Source organism: Electrona antarctica (genome assembly GCF_951216825.1).
Source record: "Electrona antarctica genome assembly, chromosome: 5".
In the NCBI taxonomy this organism is placed as follows: Eukaryota; Metazoa; Chordata; class Actinopteri; order Myctophiformes; family Myctophidae; genus Electrona; species Electrona antarctica.
Window position 1 is genome coordinate 28,355,912 of NC_136810.1, and position 25,480 is coordinate 28,381,391.

The 25,480-nt window shown below is 43.8% G+C and overlaps 1 protein-coding gene across 1 annotated transcript in view; it reads left to right on the forward strand.

The window, feature by feature from the left end:
- The window catches only part of b4galnt4a (beta-1,4-N-acetyl-galactosaminyl transferase 4a), a 315,041-nt gene that overhangs the window by 252,071 nt on the left and 37,490 nt on the right, over nt 1-25,480 (forward strand). Inside the window, exon 8 of the mRNA XM_079500439.1 lies at nt 18,600-18,678. Coding sequence (XP_079356565.1) covers nt 18,600-18,678 — 79 coding nt within the window. The remainder of the gene's footprint in view (nt 1-18,599; nt 18,679-25,480) is intronic.

Here is a 25,480-nt window from a genome sequence, read left to right on the forward strand (position 1 = left end):
CCATTACGACGGCATCATGGCCCGCCAAAATACATTTTAGTTGACTAAATCAACTGTAGATTTAGTCGACTAAAATCACATGACATTTAATCGACTAAAACTAGACTAACACTAAAACATTCCAGGTGACTAAAATGTGACTAAAACTAAATGAAGTTTCATTCCAAAGACTACGACTAAACTAAAATAGAAATGTGCTGCCAAAAACAACACTGGTCAGAAGTGGGATACGAACCCAGAACACCGCATATAAAACACTGTCCACCCTGTTGTTGGTGTTTTGAATGAATAATAGGCTCTGCGCTTAATTGTAGTTCCAGTTTTCAAAGGCTGGCATACCCGTTTCCTGTACCAGTTCAGTGTCCCATAGTCTTCGTTTGATTTGCTCAGCAGCAGTTTTGAACTGGAAACACACAACACCTTCACGTGCTTCCCGTTCAAATCTGGTGCTGAGCCAATCAAACAAAGCTATGGGGAAATTAATCCAATGCCTCAGGATCGAGTCCCATGGTGGACAGAAACATATTTTTTTCCGTTGAGTTTAGGCATAATTTGGCCACATTAGGCATACTTTTACTAAATTTATGTTTAGGATTAAGGTTAGGTTTAGGCAACGTTTTACTGCAGAGGTTAGGATTTAGGTTAGGTTTAGGCATAGTCAAAAACGCTTAGTCCAACTGACACAGCCGAGCACTCTCTACCCCCGCTTCAGTCAATCAGAAGCCGCGTCCTACCCTGACTATCCTAGGAACGCAATCATTCAGATTATGCACCGTGACTGTGTGGAACTGGGCTTGTTGCCTTGTGAGGTGATGAATTGAAACTGACGATGGCCTCAGGTGAACCTTTGACATTAGTTAGTGTGTTGAGGAGGAGGACATGGAGCCAATAGAATTGCCATGGTTATCAGTGATGTCACGGCTGGCATTTGGGCCGGGACAGCTTTCACTTCCAAGGAAATGGCATTTAGGTTTTTGTCCCCCGCTGACGTGTTTTTGTGTGTCTGTGCATTCGGGTGCCATTGTCTGGGTCCTTCTTTGTCTCTCTCTCTCTCTCTCTCTCTCTCTCTCTCTCTCTCTCTCTCTCTCTCTTTCTAGTTCTCCTTTTATTATTCTCGCCTTTTCTCTCCGCTTTTTTCAAGCTTTCCTTTGTTCTCGTTTTCTTCCCTTTCCCAATAATTTTGTTATTATTTGTTATTATTTTCCCCCTGTCTCCTCTCTCTCTGAGCTATGCCATCAGATATCCTTATACTGAGAGGCAGTGGTTGGTGGTGGAAGGCTTGCTCAGATTATTACTATACTAAATGCCTTCCAATTCAGTAGTTCTCAAACCTTTTCAGGATCCTCAAATTGATACATATTCGACCACAGAGTACAGACCCCCATCTGAAAATGTTCCAGGGAACACCAGAAGAGAATTTGTGTAAAGACAAAATCAACATTATTCAAACGTTTTCAAACACAAAAAAAGCTCACAGTGAGGCGTGCATTGTACTCAGAATTGTACAATACTTGAGTAAATGTGACTAAATGAGTTGTCAGTTCAACTCTAAAAGTGTGAAAATTGAACATTACAGGTCCATTTTCACAATTTGAGGGTCTAGTTAAAGCTGTGGTGAAATGACTTTTTCTGTCACTTTATGTTGAAGTTTCAGTCTGAAACTCGACCAATGACGGTCCCATCTCTTCAGGCTCTGGAACGCTGGACTCTGACTCGCTGCAGCTGAGTGCAGCAGAGGGCTAGTGTTTCTTTACCATGCCACTCAAGCGTGAGCCAAAGTGAAACATGTTTGTTACTATGTCGCTTATTTCTAACCTATAAGGCTTTCAGGCACATAGTGAGCTGATTAAGTTTGAACTGAGTATGCTGTGCATGGGCGTTGGGGGCGTGTTCTCTCCTCCGCGTCATCAGTGCCCATACCCGAGGTGGGGTTGGCGAAAGGGCCTTTCTGTGTGGAGTTTGCATGTTCTCCACGTGTCCCCTAGGGTAGGTATACCCTCACAAAAACATGCAGTAATCCTGGTCTCTAAACTACCTCCCCCTGGCCAGCCGGGTGCCTGATGGAGGGGAAAGGAACTGGTTGGAATAACGTGTTCCTTGCACGCACTACGTCCAGCCGGGGAAATTCCCCCCTGTCAAGTGAAAAGAAGCAGCTTGGACTCCTCATGCATAAGGTCAGTCCGCTGCCCTCCCCAGGTTGGCAGAGGAAGTGTAGCGCCCAGGATTACAGATAATTGACGTGTTTTTGGGTGAAAAAATGGGTTGCAAAATCGTGGGATAAAACATTTTAAGAAAAACAAATTGAACTGAGTATGCACTGTCTGGCCATCATCTTGATTTGGAATGGTATATAGCATGCAGCCAAGAGTTTTAAGCATTATGTTATACTTTAGCTATTGAAAAATAGCAGATCTACAAGCTCATAGCGCGGCACCGAGTGCCGCGCTACGAGCTTGTAGATCTGCTATTTTTGAGAAATCATGAAAATGTGGTGCAAATTTGAAATATATATTCTTTCAGAGTGAATGTTTTTAACTCAAATCTTTGCTTCTGGGGAGGTTCCTGGAACAACATATTTGCAGATGGGGGTCGGAGGCCAAATACATATAATTTTTGTGGTCCTTGACATGAAATATGAGCACCACTGATATAGAAACATGGGTTTTTCAGAAAACTGTCAGGATTTAGAAGACATTTGTAGAATCTTTTCTCAGGTCTAAATGGGTTAAAATCAGGTGTGAGTGGAGTGGACGAACGTGAGCTATGGAAATCATGAATGAAATCAAGATGCATTTTTATTCATAATAGTATAATTTATGTCATCACACAGTACGTTTGCATTACAGGTAGTAATTACAAGTCTAATTTTAGGGACTTTTGAAATAAAAATACATGCAAAAAATGTTTTTGTTTTCTTGTTTTTTTGCCATCTAATGATAGATATGTCCTCGTTATGACTGCGGGTATGCTCTAAAAGTATGAAAAATAATAATATTTTTCATTGTACCACATCTTTAAGACTCATTTCGGGGGTGGTCTCCACGGAGCAGTGCTATAGGCTATGTGAGGGGGAAAGGTTAACTCTGGCCTTCCTCATGGAGAATGACCCACCGTTACTTCAGTGCACAGAACTCTCAGTATCTATAATTGAATCATGGAGGCGCTGCTGGCTGCTAACTGGGCCCTAGGCGGGAGAGTTCATGGAGGAGTAATGGCAGCATTCATGACATCACAAGAATACGAATAGGCAGGGAAGTAACTAAGTACATTTTGTTGCTTTTGGGGCAGAAACCTCTTATCTAAATTGTATCTTTTTGTTATTTTCCGTAAATTAACGCCATAGGCTACTTGATCATGCCACACAACTACAGCGTCACACAAAAGTATAAAAAAGTAGCAGATATGATGCAAAGTGACGCGCATTGTGAGCTTGATCTTCTCTTATCAATGACCTTTGTGTCCATGTAATGAATGCACATACCCATGTGAGTGTGTCAGTATATGCTGGCGTGTGTGCACCAGTGCCCCATGAGGTGAGGCACCGCTGCCTGCGTTTTGTTTGAATGTCTTCCTAGGCCTATTGCAGATACCTCCTCCCCTCCCTCTCGCCGCGACCCCTCTGTCACCTCAGTTGCGTCTCAGTTTGAGGTAATTGGCCGCCGCTGCGGTCCAATCGGAATGAAGTCGTTTGCCACCGAGCTGCACTGATGACTTCTCATGCCGGCTTCTCTTCCCGCATGGAGCCTCCCAATTCACCATCTGTTTGTTTCGATGAGCGATGCGAACAAACACAAATGTATTTATGCGTGCATGCGTGCAATCAACTGTGTGTGTGTGCGTGCGCATGCGTGAGGCTACAGTACACAGACGTTTGTGTGTGGGTGTGTGCTCCACATATAAGAGGCGTATGTGAATCAAAAATGTATTTGGGCGCTTACTCATGGCCCTCCTCTGAGCTGTGGCAGCCGTGGCGAGCAGCACAAACGGTTCTGATTGGTAGACGATGCATAAACATCAATCAGTGACGTGTCATTTGGGACTGGTCGGATCCAGAAGGGACCTGCGGGTCATGCCAACTTACAGCAAACACAAGAATTGCATTCGGAGTGGCAGCCGGCGCTCCTCACACGCACACAGTAAACGTGCGTGCGTGCGTGCGTGCGTGCGTGCGTGCGTGCGTGCGTGCGTGCGTGCGTGCGTGCGTGCGTGCGTGCGTGCGGGTGTGCGTGCGTGCGTGTGGGTGGGTGGGTGCGTGGGTGGTTGATTGTGCGAGACCGTATTTAACAGCCATGCTTTACAGCTTAGAAACGGTGGCACTGATGAAAAGACATGGAGGCGCAGCTGGAGGTGGCAGAATTGAGGATGCTACTGATTCTCATTAGGAGTGACAACAAGGAAGGACAAGATCAGAAAATGAGTCGACTACATTTAATTAGAGCAGTGGCTCCCAAAACGTTTTTGCTCGAGACCCGAAAAGAGAAATGTGATGTGGTGGAGCTGGAGTGACAGATGAGATGATCTGCTTCCATATGTGTACACAGTGGGAGTTACATTAACACTCAAGGATGTTATATTATATATTATATTTACTATATGTGACTGCAGGGAAGGAGCAGCTTAATGATCACGCTGACGGATTAGAGGAGTGCATAAAAAATGGAGGCGGGGTGTGTGTGTGTGGATGTTGGACGGTGAGAGAGAGAGAGAGAGAGAGGAGAGAGAGAGGGGAGGGAGGGAGGGAGAGAGCGAGAGAGAGAGAGAGGTCCAGGCCAGTCTGAAAGCTGTCATCATTAGTGTAGATGAGAAGAGAGCACTCACCAAGCACACTCTTTTATTCATGGACACCTGTGGGGGTATTACTGACTGACTGACTGACTGACTGACTGACTGACTGACTGGCTGGCTGACTGACTGACTGACAGAGTCACTTATAACCTATTTTATCTCTCATAATTGTAACTTTGTTGTGTTTTTCATAAATGAACACCATAATTGATCATACTGCAGTACATCTTCACACAAAAGCATCAAAAGTAGCATGTCACAATGCCGCTGCGTTGTGAATTTATAGTTGTCTAAGATGTATTTAGAGAAATGTCCAAAATATATAAGGACGCCAGGTTGCAATGAAGTAAAGGGAAATAAACGATAATAAGGTTTGTGGCAAAGGGGAAAACTCTTTGGCCGTTAGGAAAGGAGCCGTCGATGTGCGTCGCTGTTTCCAAGTGAAATGGCTTTAAAAACAAAGGGATCTATTTTCGTCCATGCTAAACCCCTACCCTTTGCCTTTTTAATATTTTAAAAAGCATTTTTGAATTGTTCAACTAGCTGATCTACATCGACATGTTGTCAGCTGTGTCAGACACGTTGTCAAATGTAGATGTCCTCACAAGTATTGTGATTAACTGTGTGTGTGTGTGTGTGTGTGTGTGTGTGTGTGTGTGTGTGTGTGTGTGTGTGTGTGTGTGTGTGTGTGTGTGTGTGTGTGTGCGTGTGTGCGTGCGTGCGTGCGTGCGTGCGTGCGTGCGTGCGTGCGTGCGTGCGTGCGTGCGTGCGTGCGTGCGTGCGTGCGTGCGTGCGTGCGTGCGTGCGTGCGTGCGTGCGTGCGTGCGTGCGTGCGTGCGTGCGTGCGTGCGTGCGTGCGTGCGTGCGTGCACACGTGCGCCTGAGTCTGTCAGTCGGTACAGTGCACGAGCACAGTGTCCTCATATAGTCTTTGTTCTTCCTTATTTGTGCTCCTGCCTTTTCCTTTTTTCGTTGGGATTTTGTCTTTTCCTTCTTTTGTATTGTTTCTGTGGACTGAGACAGTGAGAAGCGGTCCAACAGTGTTCTTTATGGAGCCCGAGGAGGAAAGCCTTTCACTCGCACTTCTAAGACCAGCCACCACTGACTGTATATATTCTCCATAACGCCACAGAGACTCCAAGCCAAATAAATATTTCATGTCCTGAATCCAATCCACTCTGTAGACTAGCGTCATGCCGTACCTCTCTCTCTCTCTCTCTCTCTGTTTGTGTGACTACAGCGTCACACAAAAGCATCAAAAGTAACTACCTTTGCTGTTTTTGAATCCTGACGATTATTAAATATGGCCTACGTTGGCCATCATTATATTGTTGATTATTATGATAGGTAGGAGGTATAGGTAGGTAGGATCTGGTCATTATCCAACATTTCTTTTCACATTGAAGTTATTTTATAAATGTAGCCTTTCTTCACGTTCCAATGTCCAATGGCAAATAGGCAAATACACAAGGAAACTGTTAATATCAATTGTTTGTGTCACAATGAATCGTCAAGTAAAACGTAACAATCGTGCCAAACCTGCTCTCTCTCTCCCTTTCCCTATCTCTCCATCTCTCTCTCTGAATGTTGTCAGCAGTCATGCTCGTTATCGTCTCCCATCAGAAGTACTTCTGTCTCTATCTATTCAGCCATTGAAGCTGGACGCTGAAAAACAAAACAAAAAGAACCAATTAGTCAGGCAATTAAACTGTTGTTTTTTCCTCCTGCGCTCGTTCCTGTGTCACTGACTAATTGCATGTTCAACCTGCCCTCCAGTGCTCGCCTTTTCTCTCCATTTGGTCTTTCCCTTGATCTGTAATGCGTTTTTTTCCCTTTGAAGTTATGCAAAAAGAAAATAGAGGCAAAGATTTTAAATGCATCAATATGCCATTTTATTTCTCTCTCTGGCCCTTTTCCACCAAATTAACTTTGGTTCTAGAACTGGTTCCGTTCTAGATTCATGAAACCTTGTTGGTTTCACAGAACCGGCGGCCATTTTTTTGGTTCCAGTTCTGAACCACCTTTTGAAGTTCTGAACCAATTCATATTCAGTGGAAACACTCTGAACTGGTTCAATATTAGGCGGGAGAGAGAAGAACTGAACCGGTTCAACCCCGTTGGAAAATGGGCCTCTCTCAATTTGCTGCTTATACGGTCTTCCTCCATCTTGTCTTTCTGTCTCCATCTCTTCATCTTTTTTCCAGGTCGAGCCTGACTCGTCATCAATCACGGCCATACCCTCTCTCTCTCTCTCTCTCTCTCTCTCTCTCTCTCTCTCTCTCAACTCAGATTTACCTCACCTGTTAGTCGTTGACCTATTCTGCGCCATGCGTGTTATTTATTCATCCAACTGGCACAGTCAGCGATACTGTAACTGTAAAAAAAAGCAGATGGACAAACATGTTGTTTGTAGATCTGCTACTTTTGGATACTTTACTACTTTAGTGTGATGCTGTAGTATGAACAAGTAGGATCCAATATGGAGATAAGAGGTTTCTACCCGACAGCGAACGATGACCAATAAAGCTATTTCTGGACAACCGCTGATCCGACCGACCAACTGCCCACTCGGCACATCAGTCCCTCAGGTTCTCTGCGATACGCAAGTTTGAAGTCAATCGGTCAAACAGTTGTGGAGATATGCCGGGGTGGAGGCGGGGAGATTCTGTGCATTTTTAGACACAGATATTACCTTGTCGTTTCTCTCCACTTCCCCCGTTTGAGATTTGATGTCACTTTGTATGCTGCTGACGCCGTAGCAGTTTTATTGTATGAATGAGTTCCACTCTTGACATCCTCGGAGGGGTCTTTATACCGCTCTGAAGCTGCAAAGATTGTCTGTGCCGTATTGTTACTAAACTGTACAATGTGATTCATTTTTCTCCTGTTTCCACTCGTGTGTTATCACTCACTGCACTGCATCCACTGTGCTGTTTAATACGTGTGAGAATAGGAAGGTCGTTGTTTCAACAGGCTAGAGAGAGACAGAGAGATTACAGCTATATGCAAAGATGGAAACAGATTCTGACATGGAAGGAGATGGAGAGGGAGAATAAGGGGTGCGTGCGTGCGTGCGTGCGTGCGTGCGTGCGTGCGTGCGTGCGTGCGTGCGTGCGTGTGTGTGTGTGTGTGTGTGTGTGTGTGTGTGTGTGTGTGTGTGTGTGTGTGTGTGTGTGTGTGTGTGTGGGCGCACTCACGAGCGTGTGTGTGTGTGAGAGATTATGGAAGGAGGTAGAGCCTGCACGCCAGTTTCAGGCAAATCAATCGCACAGGATCTTCATCAGGTCAGTATGACCTGTTGGAAATCCTGTGAGATCAAAACGTTGTCGCTAGACTCGCTACAATAAAGTCAATCCTTTGCCTGAAAGCGTGGATGTGCGTGTAATAAGGCTCTCCCCTACCATTCAGGGTTCGAACGTTCGCTCGTTAGGGTTGGCACTCGAATCTTAATTAATGGGCTTGAACCATTCGTTTATTTTTTTATTTTTTTATTTGTATTTATTTATTTTTGTATTCCTTTTTTTAACTCAAAAAAATATATCTCGGCGAGAATGCGATATGCATAACTAGAAAAAGTGCCCTTCTGGGCACAGGTCTCCACCAGGAGGATAGGACTGTGTGAGATGTTTAGGATTAATATAAACATGTTTTTGAGGCATTTTGTTCCAAAAATGTGTTTTGCTAAAATCAACCTGTTGGTGGCGCTATAACAGGCCAATGTGAAAAGGGTGGGATATATTCCTCAGCCTAGTAAGAAAATGTGTGAAAGATTTCACGTAAATTGCATGCTGCGTTCATGATTTGAGGCTTTTGTTCAAAACAGGGCAATCTTGCAAACTGGGAAAGCTAATTATAGGCAATTAGGATGGAATATGAAATATCGGACAGATCCGACTTGAGCACATGACCATAGAGATAGTGTGTAACGATTTGTGAGATTTTTGGACAGAATCTGGAGGAGTAATATAAAAAAATGTGTTTTACAAAAGTCGGCCTCCTGGTGGCGCTATAAAAGGCAGATGCGGAAAATGCAGGTCAACGGTTTGTCCTTGGCCTCTAGGGAGTGTGCATGCAACGTTTCACGCAGATCGGTGCAGTTTTAGGTAAAAAATGTGAAAAGCTGCCTCATGGCGCTATAACAGGCCGTTCTGGAAAATGTGGGGCAGAGGTTCATCGTTGGCATCCAGGGAGTGTGTGTGCAAAGTTTGGCATCGACCGGGTTAACGGTGCCGGAGATTAGCTGGTAACAGACGGACGGAAGGACGGACGGACACACGGACACACGGACGGACGGAGTGCAAAACATACTCTCTCCCCATGCCTTCGGCCTGGTGGAGACAATAAGAGTACTATGTTCATGTTGTGTTTACATGTTACATGTTTAGATGTTATTAACAATCAGGAGGGCACACAACCGGTGCGTCAGTGCGCATACGTTGTCAAAATGTTTTCTGCACGGTAGATCAAAGGCATGCAAGGCGCACAGCTGAGACAGTTATGTAGAGAAATCTGACAGGCATTCAAAAGGAACTGAAATGTGATGTTAACGTCCTGTAAGTAGACTTACCCTACGTTTTAACAGCGGGAGACCTTAGAGACCCACGGCGAGCGTCGCTTGAATTTCATTGGCTATCGCCCAATCGCCCACTATCGCCGGGCGACGTCGCCCAAAAGATGAATTATTTGTATCTTTTCGGCCGACGTTCCTCCACCCACTTTTCGACCATCGCCTGTTCGCCTGCTATCACCTCTATCACCAGTAGTTTCCGGGTCCCATTGACATATAATGCACTTGCACAATTTGTCTGGCTGTCGCCCGCTGTTAAAACATAGGGTAAGAAATAAAACTAGTGTTGACTAATCATTACATGTGGCTCTTATTTTGAAGAGGAAGTCAGTGCACAGGAAGTCCATTTCAGTTGTAAACAAGCTACTATGACACTTTCCCAAAGTTACTTGCTCCTCTCATAGTCATAGTGGTAGACGCTAAATCACGCGACCATAATTATTTACAATATGAAAACCATGCATCTTGAAAAACACTGGGATTACTTATGGAACCTGCAGCAGTAGGTGAGTAATTACTTTTACCTATGTTGGAAGTTTGTTTTAGTTTGGTTGAGCTGCTAACAAACGTCCTCCTGCTGCTTAAAGACTAGCCTACACAAATACACTGTCTGTGAGCATCTGCCCATCACCCATGTGTGTGTCCACAGACTCCACAGGTAGAACTCCTTTAGCTTTGCTTTAATAGAAATAAAGTGCATAAAGTAACCATGACATTCTTCCTGTTTTCTCTGTGCTGCTGGTAAAAACCGTGTCTCCACGTAGGTGCATAATTCCCCCACCACACCTGTCCATAATTAAAGCCTAGGCCTGGGAGGCGTGCCCGTTTGTGCCCAAAACAATAATTCAATTAGCCAATAATCAAAATCAAACTATTAAGGCTAAATAATAACAGAAATAATAATCAGAAAATACAAAACTGTGAAATGGCTTCTATATATAGTATAGTATGTATAATTTATATAAGTTACGTTCTTCGCTTACGCATGATAACTACTTTTTATGTATGTGATGTATTGCCATGCTTTTTGTTCTTGTCGCTCTGGATTAAGAGCGTCTGCTAAATGCCTAAATTGTAAATTGTACTCTGACGAGTGCAGCGGTTATTGCATAACCACTGGGAAGGGAACACATCCCCAGCGGGAAGAATTGTCCCAGTTTTAGTTGTGACTGTACTGACTGTAATAAGAAGGATGGGACCAGTACAAGCGTGAGGTTCTCTCTTCCTGTGTGTGTGTTCATCATAACATGACAGCTATAGGCTCTGCTCGTTTGTCCTTCTATATCCTTCTCCTTCGCTGCTCCGTCTCATTCCTCAACAAATGGAAACCTTGTATGTCCAAAACCGCTACTTATATAACATTGTTCAATCTGGCAAATTATTTTGGGGGGTCCCCAAATTATTCTTTTTTTTTTTGCAACTGAATGGCTGGAAAATGGAAGTGAAGAGTTTACATAGTACACATAGTAGGCTACATGCATAAAATGTCCTTAATGATTATATCTGGTTTCAGTATTCATTTATGATATATTATCTCTATTATTAAGGTTATTTTTGGAGTCTGTATTGGGGGCGGGTGGGCCTCGCGAGACATGGCCAAAACATTTCCGGGGGTCCCCAGCCAAAAACATTGAGAACCCCTGCCATATATGGTGAAGGCGATGCTTCTGTATCCTTGTTGTTGAGTTTCCCACGTTTGTGCATCTACTAGTGTGTGTGTGTGTGTGTGTGTGTGTGTGTGTGTGTGTGTGTGTGTGTGTGTGTGTGTGTGTGTGTGTGTGTGTGTGTGTGTGTGTGTGTGTGTGTGTGTGTGTGTGTGTGTGTGTGTGTGTGTGTGTGTGTGCGTGCGCGCGCGCGTGTGCACGTTTTGCTGACTCAGACGAGCCTGTGGCAGCAGCCTGTGTCCTATCAGGGCTGACATTAGATTATCCTCAGAGATTGAGCAGCAGATTTGATTAGAAAGAGAGGCTCTAATACAAGGGTCAGGAAGTGAAACAGAATTAAGAGCGTAATGGAGAAGCACGTCAGTGCTAACTAACGCTTATGGGACCCTCCCGAGGCCTGTCCTACAGAAGAAGACATGCCACATCCACATGTTGTTTCAACTCGCGCCCCCTCCTTTTTTCTGTCATAAATAATATCCTTCTTGGTTTTTCTACACGTGTGTTTGTGCGTGTGCGTGCGTGCATGTGTGCGTGCGTGCGTGCGTGCGTGCGTGTGTGTTTCCTCCGTCTGTCCGTCGCCGTAAGTACTGCCTGAAATGCGTGCGTCTCGCTTCTTACTTTTTTTTAAGCGGCTGTGAAATGTGCGCATACTGTTTTCACTGTTATTTGATTAAACTAGTCCTTAGCCGTACAGTCAACAGTGTGGGTAATGCGATTTAATAGATCATATTGTTGATGTATGTAATTGTGTGTAATAAGTCTGGTTTGCCCATCGGTCAAGTAGTACAGGAAAGGTGCAATTCTGGGGAAATTGCAAAGTGTGGTTGGCTCGAAGGCACAGACGGAAATATAGGCCCCTCCCACTGATTAGGAGGGGATCTATCCCCCAAAACTCATGTTTTTGCAACAAATGTTAATTGTTTTTGCATTTGCGGTGCCCCCTATGGATGAAAATGGAATTGGACATTTGGCTCTGTTGATTCAACCACATGTGATTTGGGGTGGATTGGACATTCCGTTCATGTTTTGTGGATTTTTTTGCCTCCCACTAACTTTGGAAGCTGATTACGGCCAAACAATACGGACTATCAAAATTCTGCCTTTGGCCTTTTAATTGGATAGGTCCAGAGATGATGTGTACCAATTTTTCTGAGGTTTGGACAAAATCTGTAGGTGGAAGAGCAAAAATGGTGTTTTGAAGAACATTCAAAATGGGGGAAAATCGCAAATGGGCATGGCGTATATGGGGAGATGCGTCATGACACAAGGACTCCAGGGGAAGAGACATTCTGTCCTTCAGTCGGCCACCATGAGGCTAATGTAATTATTTATTCAATTAATTTGAATAATAATTAAGAACCTCCCCTCCAAGTGTTGTAACTGTAGAGTAGACCTTACGGTTTCTGAGAGAAACCGTAAGAAAAAAATACTGTGATTTCGCATTTTCCCATTATAAGGCTATAGAGAAAATTAATTCACTAATACATTTAATTAACAGTGTTCAATTTGTTTGATTGAAATAAGGGCTTCATTAAGACCTCCATAATATAATGGTCAATGCCTGTGTGGAAATTCAGAACAATTGGTGCAGCCAAGTGAGGAGCAGCGACAGTGTTTCAGACATTCATTCAGACTTTCCTTAAAGTTTATGTTACAAAAAACTAACAATCACAACAAGCTTCTGTTTGGTAGTTTGGTAGTGAATCATTTTCCATAGAAATGGCCTATTCTGTCAGTAGATCAATTTGGCCTGTATGACCATGTAATTTGTTTTAATTTGGTCCGTTTAACAAAGTCCTGTGTGAACGCTAAACGGACCAAAATCTAAATGCAACAATTTAAACTTTTGGTCTGTGATCCGGACCTTCTAAGCGAACTTTGGGTGTGAAAGCGCACCTAAATTATCTGGGGACTCCTGTCCAGGACAAATATACAAAAATAATAATAACAAAAAAGAATGAAGTATACAGATAAGTATTTCAAAGCCCCAAAGACTTGGTCTTCCATTCCAACACAACATGAGCACTGGAGGAGGGAAAGAAAAAACCTAATTAGTACTGGTCCTAAAGGATTATCTTCCATAAAAATGTACAAATTGTCCCCATATTTCAGCTTGGGCCATTGCAGCAGGGCCTATTTCTCTTTATCCCCCCTCCTGCACCCCCAAGTGCTGAGAAAGGGCAAATAGGTTGAGTGGAGTCTAACGCGACACTTTGGTTCCATGAGTGCACTTTGCAAGCGGCCACCAGGAGACACGTTTTATATTCATGAGAGAATGACCTTAACGCACTGTCCCCTGCAATGATTTATGGGACGCAAGGGTTCTGGGCGGCGCGGGATGCATGATGGTGTGTGTGTGTGTGTGTGTGTGTGTGTGTGTGTGTGTGTGTGTGTGTGTGTGTGTGTGTGTGTGTGTGTGTGTGTGTGTGTGTGTGTGTGTGTGTGTGTGTGTGTGTGTGTGTGTGTGTGTGTGTGTGTGTGTGTGTGTGTGTGTGTGTGTGTGTGTGTGTGTGTTGTTTACATCCCATCCCCCAAGAACCTATCATCATCCCACCTCGACCTCGCAGACGGGTCATTATCCAATCAGGTTGCAGACCGTTATCGCGCGTACCCACAGCATGGACATAAAGAAAGGGATCGGTGCGTGCACACATTGAGTGCACACACAACACGAGCATAAAACAAAATAACAGCATAATCCTGGCTCTCGACCTCAGATGTGCAGCAACATGAGGGCACGGTTTGTGCTGAGGGGTGGATTTCAACCACTTATGCCATTTGGATAATTGGCTGGGAGGCAAATGGCATAATTTCCTTTTTTTTAATTAAAATTCAAATCTTTCTGAAAGTTTGCCCAAAATGGCAATGCCAGGTTTAATGTGGTTAAACCATCATATAAGGTTGCTGTCGGGCAGAAACCTTGTATCTGGGGTACCCGCTGGCCTATAGTGGTCCAGGCGCATCATGCCACATGGGGGCTCTGGGGGGGCAAACTCTGCTGGCACTGGGCACTGGGGTAGCTAGCGGTAGAGATAGAGTTAACGACAGAGATGATAAGCATACAGTTATTATTTTTTAATATTAGATATGGATGCGTTGTGAGCTTGTAGATCTAACATTTTAATTGTCGAAATATTTTGACAGTGAAAGTGGTCTTTTTAAAAAAAAATATTGAGCCCTGAGCCAATGAAAAGTATTAGTCATAAACGTATACAGGCATGGTCACGGCCACGTAAACATATTCTGAGATTATGTAAGAGCATATCCTCCCCAGATCCCAAAAAGTGGATGGATCAAAGATATCATGTAAATAGTGCCATATGAACGGATGCTGGCAAGAGTATATGATAAGGAAGGGGACAAATGGAATTAGGCATGGGACAGCTTTTTTGCTTGCTACAGTATAAGCAGGACTCAGTAATCATGATGGGGTACGGCTGTGACTATATGTTCTGTTGTGTGACGTACATTACCTGTGGTGGGTCATTGTTTTTAAGTAGGCCTACCATGTGCCAGACAATAGTATGTTTGTGATTAAAAAAACAAGCTCTATGTTGGATCCATTGGAATCACATGTTTTTTTTCTCCACTTCCTGAAAAGCAAAGGTGTTGGACATATTAGACTACCGCCCGATGACGGTGGCTATGTTATGCAGAAAGGCCCAACAGGTTCAGTTCCAGTTCACCAACATCAGAATGAGCAGGTGACGTGATCCAAGTGACTTTGAACGTGCTACGATTGTTAACACAGGGTGGTTCCAGCGTCTGGAATGCATATCAAACTGTGGATCCTTGAAGTCAAAACAGATTGATAATCAGTGCTGTGTAGAGTTTACTGAGATAGGGGTCAAATCTGGCGACCGCAGAACTGTCAACAGTATAGGAACCAGGTGTTCCTAAACGTAACCTCAGTAAAACTAGGCTAAACCTGACCTTATTCCTATAAACTTAATCTCAGTAAAACTATACCTAAACCTAACCTTATTCCTAAACGTAACCTCGGTAAGACTATGGGCTCGATTGTGTGCCATTCTTTATCCGCAAGTAATAAACATTTTCCGTGAATTACGCATTTAGGAGCTTCCACTGTGCGTAAACGTTATCTTGCGGCCACACACCCACTATTAATTTTGCCGACACCTATATTTATGGGTGGAGGTGTGTCTGCAGGCGTGTCGATGCGCTTTCACTATATTTGCTATCTTATGCACACAGGTTTAGGACAATGGAAAGTGCCTCTTCAAACCACCCATAATGCGAATCCATTTGATGTGTTTTTGGATGCATATGGTTCACAGCGGTGGCTGTGTTGGTTGCGGAATGGATGGCAGATAGTCAGATACTGGACACACAAAACAACCCTCTGTATCTAATATAAATGTATTCCAAGGCAGCACGCTTTGCTCTTCCATAAGGCAAGATCCAGGGCATAATGGATTATGGATAATAGAACTCTTAAAGGGAATGGCAGCTGGCACACTGATTGGTTTAAGTTGCGTACCCTATTCCTAACATTAACCTCAGCAAAATGTAACGTCAGTAAAACTATGCATAACCCTAAACTTCTTCCTAACCTTAACCTCAGCTAAATGAATACAAGAATATAATACAAGAACCACTGGGGTGAAACAAGGGGGGTGAGTGTGTTTTGGGCAGAACGTTAATCACTCACCTTTTTACATTTTATCCACTTTATTCTTTATTCACAAAACCTTAACTTTGTTTTCGGACAGGCTTGCCTTGGTTCAGTGAGATTATCGGAAGTGGGAAAAAAGGGGAAGGGGGAAAAAATGTAAAACAAGAAAATAAATACAGAAAATACCACAATATAAGCACAGACTAGCTCAGACATACACCATATATCTCGGTGATTCAGTGCTCATGAATATGGAGGCACTACAATAAATGACTCTAAAGCTCACCGTAGCAAATACTGTTCTGCAAATTACCCAGCTGCATCAGAGGAAATTATCATTATCATATTAAAAAGGGTTTACTGAAATACCAAATGATTCTGAGCAGGAACGCTGGGGAATGCGTTAAGGATGCAAATTTACCCACACACCACATGCAGAGGCATGCCTATGCACACCTATGCACACACGCACGCACGCGCCCACGCATGCACGCCCACAGGCAGGCAGGCACGCAGGCAGGCAGGCAGGCAGGCACGCAGGCAGGCACGCACGCACGCACGCACGCACACACACACAGTCAGTGTGTCGTTTGGATGTTGCGCATACATCTTCATATGAGAGTCTCTAAGGGTGTGTGCGTACACTTATTCCAACACCATAATCCTAACACGCACACACGCACCCCTTATTCTCCCTCTCCTTCCATGTCTATTACTAGATTATTTATTGACCTTCATGGGAGGTCACATTACATTCCTGAGTGTTCATTGTAACTCTGAGAGTGTACAAATGTATACCAAATTTGGTGTGCGTTCTCACACCCATTGTCCAGTCACCTGGCATGCTGAAGAGGACGGATGGTTTGGGATTTCAAACCTCTCTGTATACAACTGGGACCGCGATGGCAACTCATAAAATAACAGAATTTGAGGTTAAATGCAAACACTAGGGGGCGGTACTCGCCATCCCCCTGAGATGCCCCATGAGTGCCGTCTCCTCAGGTGACGCGACGTCATACATCCCCATTCCCTGTATATTTTGGCTATTTACATTTTGATTACCGAATACCGGTAAAATACGTGTAGATGCTTCCACTGAGGTGGACTTGTAAACAAGCTGGAGCACTAGACGGATATTAAATTGCTTTCCACCTGGGCCAGATATAGTGTTAGCTAAATGAATACAAGAATGTAATACAAGAACCACTAACACTAACACTAACATGGTGTTAGTGTTATTGTATCAAAGAGTGATGTCCAGGATATTACTCTGCTGAAGCAATGCATGGCACGGGATGGCGGCCACTCTGTGTGTGTGTGTGTGTGCGTGTGCGTGTGCGTGTGCGTGTGCGTGCGTGCGCGCGTAGATCCGAGAGAGAGATACTGTAATGAGGTGTCTCACCCAGTGACAGATGCTGGCCTATTAGTTCAGATATGGTGAATAGGCCTGGGCATTGTTATTCTAGGTGCATATAGTGGAGGATGGTAACAAAGTACATTTACTTGATTACTGTACTTTAGAAAATGTGTATGCATGTAGTAGCCTTGCCGAGCCATGAGGCCCGAGCCTATCTCCTGTTTCTGTAGCGTGAGGCAGCTTGATGTACACCCCCTGGTGTACATCAAGTACTGGACAGTGGACATGATGCTAGTATGTCGCAGGGACTTACCCCCAATCCAACCCTTGATGCTGAGTGTCAAGCAGGGAGGCACTGGGTCCCATTGTTTAGAGTCTTTGGTATGACCCCCCCAGCAACACACTGGGGGGGTCAGCAACACACACAACTTACATATTCTGGACCATGTCTCACCCTCACCATGAGTGTACAGCTTGTATTAGAAGTGCATCTCATCTGAAGCACATCAAATGTTTATTCATGGGAGACGTTGTTATCTTGTTAATGGTGTCAGAGGTAATGTATTATTCACAGCCTCTCACTGATAATATGCTGACCGGCCCATGCTTTCATGGTCCTCTCAGCTCTACAGCATGCATTGTAATGGGATTGAACTAAATCAGTGTTGATTTTGTCAGCAACTTTTGATTTAGTTTTAGTCATAGTCCTTTGGATAAAACTCCATGCAGTTTTAGTCATATTGTAGTCATCTGAAAAGTTGTAGTTTTATTGTAGTTTTACAGTTTATTTTGTTGACAAAAATGTATTTTGGTGGGCCTTGATAAATCTGCTATTTTCAGAGCGCAACACCTGCGCACAATATGAAATTAGTGTCTTTTAGTTCTACTGGACCTCTTCTCCACGGGTTCCTCACTAACATTTTAGTCTAGTTTTTATTTGTTGACGAAATTGTCAATATTTAGTCTTAGTTTTAGTACTGTAGCTTAGTTTTTAGTTTTAGTTTAATTTTGAGACTTGAAGAGGGATTGTTTGGAATGGCGAATACATTTTGAAATGGGAAACAATAACCATCATGATATGACCATATGCAACGGTACTCAGAGTTAGCCTGGCTAATAAGCCAGACTAATATCACACAACACTGTCGCGGTATATTAGTCTGGGCTGGCTCCACTTGGATTTCATTTCCCGGGGGGCGGGTTCAAACATTTTCTCTTCGACGCAATTGGTCAGAGCTACTGTCAGTCAAAGGTCTCAAGCATTGAACGTCACTGTACCAAAGCCCGCCCATATTGCATACCGTGTCCCGATTGGCCCGACCTGTTCTCGGTTGTAGGAAAGAGGCGTGCTACTGAGCCTCGCCAGACCCTAATCCGCTGGCAGGCAATTTCGGTCTGGTTTATTAACCAGGCTAACTCAAAGTAGCAGTACTGGCCCAAGGAACTACTTATTTCTATGTTTTTACAGAATTATTATGTTAGTAGTTTTTTTTTTATACTGCACTGCCATGACAAACCAGTAAACAATGTTCAAGGGTGTGTTGCACGGAATGACCCCCCAATTAATATGATCCCTCTCTCTCTCTCCAGCCTGATCTCGTCCAGACGTTACTACTTTGAGGTCCTACACAAACAGGATGACAAGGGCTCGGACCATGTGGAGGTTGGGGTAAGTGGGAAGCGCTTTTAAGACCAAAACAATCTCTCTCTCTCTCTCTCTCTCTCTCTCTCTCTCTCTCTCTCTCTCTCTCTCTCTCTCTCTCTGAGTCTCTCTCTGTCTCTCTGTGTGTGTTAAGGTGGCCTTACACTAGCCGATTCTTTTCAATCTGAAATCTGATAGCACCACACACTACAGGATAATCGGAGCGGGGCAGAGCAAATATCAAACATGCTTGATGTTGATCGGGTCGATCCCGATCGCGCCCCGAGCAGATCGATTGAGTCGGGCACCCCCCGAGCGTCAAAAAATGCCCGATTATCGGCTAGTGTAAGGCCACCTTTAGTGTTTGTGTCTAAGGTAGAGGGGTGCACAAAAAGAAAGACAAAATCTCCTGTGTTTTCCACTCCATGTGTTCTATCATATGCTCCTCTGGCCCCTGGCCCAGTGAGATGGTGTTGGGGGCTCCCTGTGTTGCTATAGGCCAAACCTCTGCCCAGTGAGAGGGTGTTGGGGGCTCCCTGTGTTGCTAGGCCAAACCTCTGCCCAGTGAGAGGGGGCCAAAAGCCCCCGGTGTTGGGGGGCTCCCTGTGTTGCTAGGTCCAAACCTCTGCCCAGTGAGAGGGGGCCAAAAGCCCCCGGTGTTGGGGGCTCCCTGTGTTGCTATAGGCCAAACCTCTGCCCAGTGAGAGGGGGCCAAAAGCCCCCGGTGTTGGGGGGCTCCCTGTGTTGCTAGGCCTCTCCTTATGGCCCCTGGCCTTAGAGTATATGAATAGAGACGGCACCGGATTTCTCCTCTCATCCACTTGCATTAAGTTGCTCAAAAGCGCATGAAGCGATTTCACTCCTCCTTCCGAGTAGGAACAGAGTGCATTCTGGGAAGAATTGGGCCAAATCGTGAACGCGCTGTGCTGTTGACTATCATTGCACGCGTTCACGTATGAAAACGCGCAATGATAGTCAACGGACCGGAATTGGCCCAGAGCTGCAATACCAAATTCGGCCACTATGTCCATTTCGCCTCAGGGTTTCCTCCGGGTGCCGTCTCTATTCATATATACTCTAAGCCCCTGGCCCAGTGAGAGGGTGTTGGGGGCTCCCTGTGTTGCTAGGCCTCTCCTTATGGCCCCTGGCCCAGTGAGAGGGTGTTGGGGGGCTCCCTGTGTTGCTAGGCCCCCGGTGTTGGGGGGCTCCCTGTGTTGCTAGGCCCCCTGTGTTGGGGGGCTCCCTGTGTTGCTAGGCCCCCGGTGTTGGGGGGCTCCCTGTGTTGCTAGGCCAAACCTCTGGTGCCCGTGCAGAGGGGCACAGGACCACTGCTCACTTTACACCATGTTTTACTGTCTTCAGTGGTGGAGAGTATGCTTGAACACTGTAGCCGACTTATAGGGATATTTAACTTTCAAATAACATAAATATTTTTTTTATGATTTGTACTTGTATTTGTACATGAAACATTGACAGACATAGACAAAACACAACCAAATAAATGCATAACAAAACAAACACATAACAAAACAAAACAAAACAAAACAATATAACGATGCACAGAAATATCCCGCAGTCCACCCCAGCCCCAATTCCAGACATATTCCTTCAGTGTATTTTTCTAAAGTTGCAGCCCGTTCAGAGCTCACTCAGAACCAGAAACTAATCAGAGTCCTGATACGTGCATATGGTAAAAGCCCCATTTTAAGTCATAGTCGTCCATCCTATTGAGCAGCCTGTATGACAGTCGCTCGTAAGCGGCCAATAGTCCCATCGAGGCATCCCAGAGGGATGGAGCAGGTGCAGATGGAGCCTTCCAGTCCTTGACCAACAGCCTCCTACCTGACATAATGGCCGTTTGTAACATAAATATTAAAAAAGATGTGAAAAATAAATGAAAAAAGTAATGGAACAATCACTGCCCTCCTCACACATTAATGTTCTGTGATTTTTCCATAACGTTTTTCATTTATCTTTGATACATTTATTTTTACGTTTATTTCATTTGAAAGTGACATATCTCTTTAATGAAATACTTTGAGTAACGATACTTTGCTTGAGGTCTTTTTTTCTAACTCATGACTTTCACCCCAACAAAACTATTATACTTTTGACTCCACTACATAATATTACATTCTCTCTTTCCTCTGTACTTCCCACACACGCTTCTTTGCCCCAGTCCGCATCTTCATAAAGTTCTCTCCCCACCCTCACCCTTTTGTAAGTTTCATTTTCTGCCATTTGCACACCGTCTCTCTCTGCACTGGGACGCGTTCCGGGGCCCGAGGCGCGCGTCCTCGGAGAGCAGCGGAGGCAATTTTTTAAGAGCATACGAGAGTGTAGTGTATTAGACATGGGAGGGCAATATGGAAGGAGAGATCTGTGTGACCGCGTCTCCCCCTCAGCAGGCTCCAGGTGATCGGAAGCCTCCACATCCGTCCCTCCTTCCAGAGAACTGTAAAGTAATTTCCTTATGTTGCCTCACGCCTTTTCATACTCCCCATAGCTGTACGTTCCTTTTCAACCCCCCCTGCACTGTAGCTGTTGCTGTCTTTAGTTTCTGCCTCTCTCCATTAACACGTACGGGTATTTGGGGGTGTGGCCGAGTCCGCCATTCCTTCACAGGGTGAAACAACACATCTTTCACCATTGGAATCGCATTACGGAACGTACACGTGGTTACATTGTATGGGTTTATTTCGTCATATGGTGACGTATAGTGCAGGTAATAGCAACAGATCTTGTGAACATTTTAAACGGGACCGCCAAATATTCAAAACTTTCCCTGATTCTGCTATTATTTAAGACACACATCTGAATCAAAAAGGGAGTCAGGGTTGATCCCCTTCCCCTATTTGCTCATACAATATGACGTATCTGTAGGCAGAAGAATACTTGGGTAGACCAATGGTTGAATGAACCACTTAAGCCCTGTTTAATAGTAAAACAGCTCATTTACATAAAGCTCACTTGTGAGTGGAAATGGTGAAATAAAAACATATTGATTGATTGACGCTTCACTCAGTTCACTGCATCATTGTGAAGTGCTGAAAAAGTTGAAGCTGGGTCATTTTTTGTAGCACTTTTATGCAGTCAGTCTGGAGCTTCTGTCGCTGGCTTCCATTGAAAATGGCCTGTTTGCTATGTAACCACTGAAAAAAATCAGTAACAGTAATAAGTACAACAGATAAACAAGTGCAGCAAGTGCCTATATAAAGTGTCTATGAACAAATAAAAACAACTTTATTAGGGGGGAAACACTTAGACAAAGGAATAAAATAAAAAACGGTGGAATGAACTAGCTGGGGGGTGCATTTCACATGGGGTTGGGGCAGACCATTGTCTGACCACGGACTTTCACACTTGCTGCTTCAGTATGTTTCGCATCGAGGACAGCTTGACAGCTTGAGCTTCGTGCTGTGGTGAAATCTCCGTGAGCCTCTGCAAGCCTCTACTCTGCGAGACATGTTAAGCTGAAGCAGCTAGCATTAAATGCGTTAATTTCTTTGTAGTTAATTAATCTCAATTAACGCGTTAAAGTCCCGGCCCTAAAAAAAATACATATTTAGCCCCATGATCGAATGCCCCCACCAACCCTGTCAAAAACAGCTAAAATCCCTAAAACGAAAGAAAGCAGCAAATGAAAAAAAATAACACTTTCTCTAATAACAACCTAAAACATGAACCTTGGTTGAAAAAAAACTAAAGTTGGGCTGTTATAGCGCCACCATTTGTCCTGCATAGGACACTGGACCGTGAACCTCTCCAGTCTCCACCAAGTGTGGTAACTGTAGCCCTTATCTATGGTCTCCAAGAGAAAAATGCTTGCATGTGAGCTGTCACCTTTTTGAGTGGTGCAACCACTCCCCTGAGTTATGTGTGTGGGTGAGTGGCTGGCTGGCTGGCTGGGTGGGTGCCTGCCTGGCTGGGTATGAGCACGAAAACAGCATGGTTGTTTTTCACCACCTGTGCGCAACCTAACACACACACAAACACACACGCACATATTAACTGTATATATGATGATTTTGGGTGTGCCAGTACAGTACAGTACAGTACAGTACAGTACAGTACAGTACAGTACAGTACAGTACAGTACAGTACAGTACAGTACAGTACAGTACAGGGACCGGCACACGGTAACTCTGTCATTTCTCAACCGTTTCGGACGTGGGGCGGCTCGCCGGAATCGGGCCGGCACCCTGGGTGCGTTCCTGTGGGTCTGGAACTCCCCCCCCCCCCCGGGAACCCCCACATGGAGTTGCACCACTCACTTCTCACTTGCACCACTCACTTGTGATTTTCCATTCTTGTCAATGGGAAACATTTATTCACTAATTAAATTAAACCATAATTAAATTAATTAACCCAGAAAAAAGTATCGCTTAGAAAAATGGAAGCATTCAAGCATATGATTCCCGATGAAGCCGGTCGGTTTGACATAAGACTTGTGTGTGTGCCGCCAAAACTGGGAGGGGTATCTGCAAACCTTTTTAATAATAATGATATTTAAGTTGCCCAAGTACTAGTACTAGCACAAGTACTGGGTTGACACTAGGGGAAGCCACACTGAGTCAGTCAGTTGTTCAGGTCATTATCTTTTTGTGTTCATAAATCATGGTGATATTACTACAGTATACTCCATTGGATTTATGTTATCAATAAAGTACTTAATCCGAGGCATTTTATCCTGGTTTTGTAGCCACTTGTGTGGGTGTGTTAATTAATATGTAATATGTTAATTAGGGGGCGTGTTCAAAGTCACCATTCTCGATATATTGCAAACTGAACAAAACATTTTCACATCCACTTACTGCGCCTCGACAACTGGTTCAAGTTGAGATGGGTGCCTGCTGTTCCTGTGACTCTTGTTGTAAAGGTAAGTCAATTTATATATTTTTTAGGAATGCAAATTTATGCCTTTGTCTCATGTGGTGCCAGGTGTGGGGGTCTGAGTGGGACCATCACCTGTACTCACCTGGCAGGTACAATCTCTTTGAAAACCTGTTTAGTGATTGTACAACCATAAAGTTTAAAAATGGGACACAAATTAAGTTAGTACAGCCCGACCACACTTTGTTCCCACTCAATTTAAGCAGTGTGATTACTACTTCCCTAGGAAAGTGAACAAGAGTCAATTGTGAATGATTTCCGCATCATGTTAAACCAGATTCTAGACTGACAACCTCTCGCCTAAATAGTCTGTGTTTCCAAGAGTTTGAGAGAGATTTGACTTGAGGTCTGAACTATTATAGATAATTTCAAGTGCAACCCCCGTCCTCTCATGTTTTGAAACATCACTACACAGCTTGAACACATATATTGCTGTTAATGCTGCACGCAATGTTGAAATGGGTCACTGATTTGATTAAAAAAATACATACATTGATTTTACGGGCATATTACCGTTAGTAACGTCTTTCAGTTTTATAGTGTTGTTATAGTGTATGTCTTTTGCCTCCCTGAAATGTCATTCCTGGAGACACCACTGGTGCCAGCATAAGTGATAGGTTATGTTATTTCTGATAACAGATAAGAGATAAGAGACTGAGACAGACTGTACACACTCAGGCATTCAGTATGTTTAGTAAATACAGTATTTTGCTGTATTGCGAGAATCAGATAGGTCGACCGTACATAAGCATTCAAACGGTTCTCTCAATGAGGAGAAAATGGACAGTTTTAAAGCTGTCTTTATCTATAACCGTAACCATGACAACGTACCATGGTTCATCTTACAATAGTTTACAATAGCGACAATTGGTGCTCCAGTTTGACAAACATAGTACAGCTGGTGTTTAACAATTAACAGTCTATAATACTGCTTCCCTTTGATTGCTGGGCTCTTAATCCATTAAAAACCAGGAAAGCATCTGTGTCATTTTAGATTTTAGCTAAATATATCACACACATACACACGTGCACACGCACGTGTGTATGTGTGTGATATATTTTTGATATATGTGTGTGATATATTTGTCAAACATTAGCTATTTTGTTTTACTTCACACAATATATTTTGATTATGATGATGATGATGATGATGATGATGATGATGATTATTATTATTATCATTATCATTATCATTATCATTATCATTATCATTATCATTATCATTATTACATGTAGTAGTAGTAGTAATGTTTTAATATATTTTAGGAGAGGACAACGAGGACAACTGCTGTTGTTCGTTCTGCAAATGTATAGGACATTGTTTGTGTTTCCTTTGTAAAGTCTTGGACGAAGCCGCAGACGACTGACTACACAAGAATGCTACAACAATTTAGCCACTCGTCAAAATGGTAGGTGTTTTCATTGACGTGCATCACAGTTGTAATGTCCAGCCTCATATATAAGGATTATTTTTTATTTGTTTCATGGTTGTTTTGTTTGTACAGTATGTTTGTGTATAGTTTCATGTTACAAGGGGGACCACAATGGAAACAAGCAGGCTTTTTTTGTGTCCATTTGGTGTTTTTTAAAATGATGTCATTTTTTTGTAATTTTCTTAAACTGCCAATAAAGTATTCTAAGCACACCTTTCTGCACCTTTCAACACAACAGAACATTTAAGTATTGTTTTAATTGTGGTGACAAAACATGGTTCAATTCAGATTTTGTATTTTTTTTAATGAAACAATCACTGGATGTATCTGTAGACAAATAAGGTCTAAACTAGCAATATTCATATATTCCATCAATGGAGACGTTTTTCTAAAATGAGTTGTAGGCTCATCGGGCACATCACCATCGCTGAGAAGGAGAAGACTGACGGCCCGCAGCTGTGGCTCATTGCCAGCCATGTTTAAAATTCCTCTCTGCCTCTCTG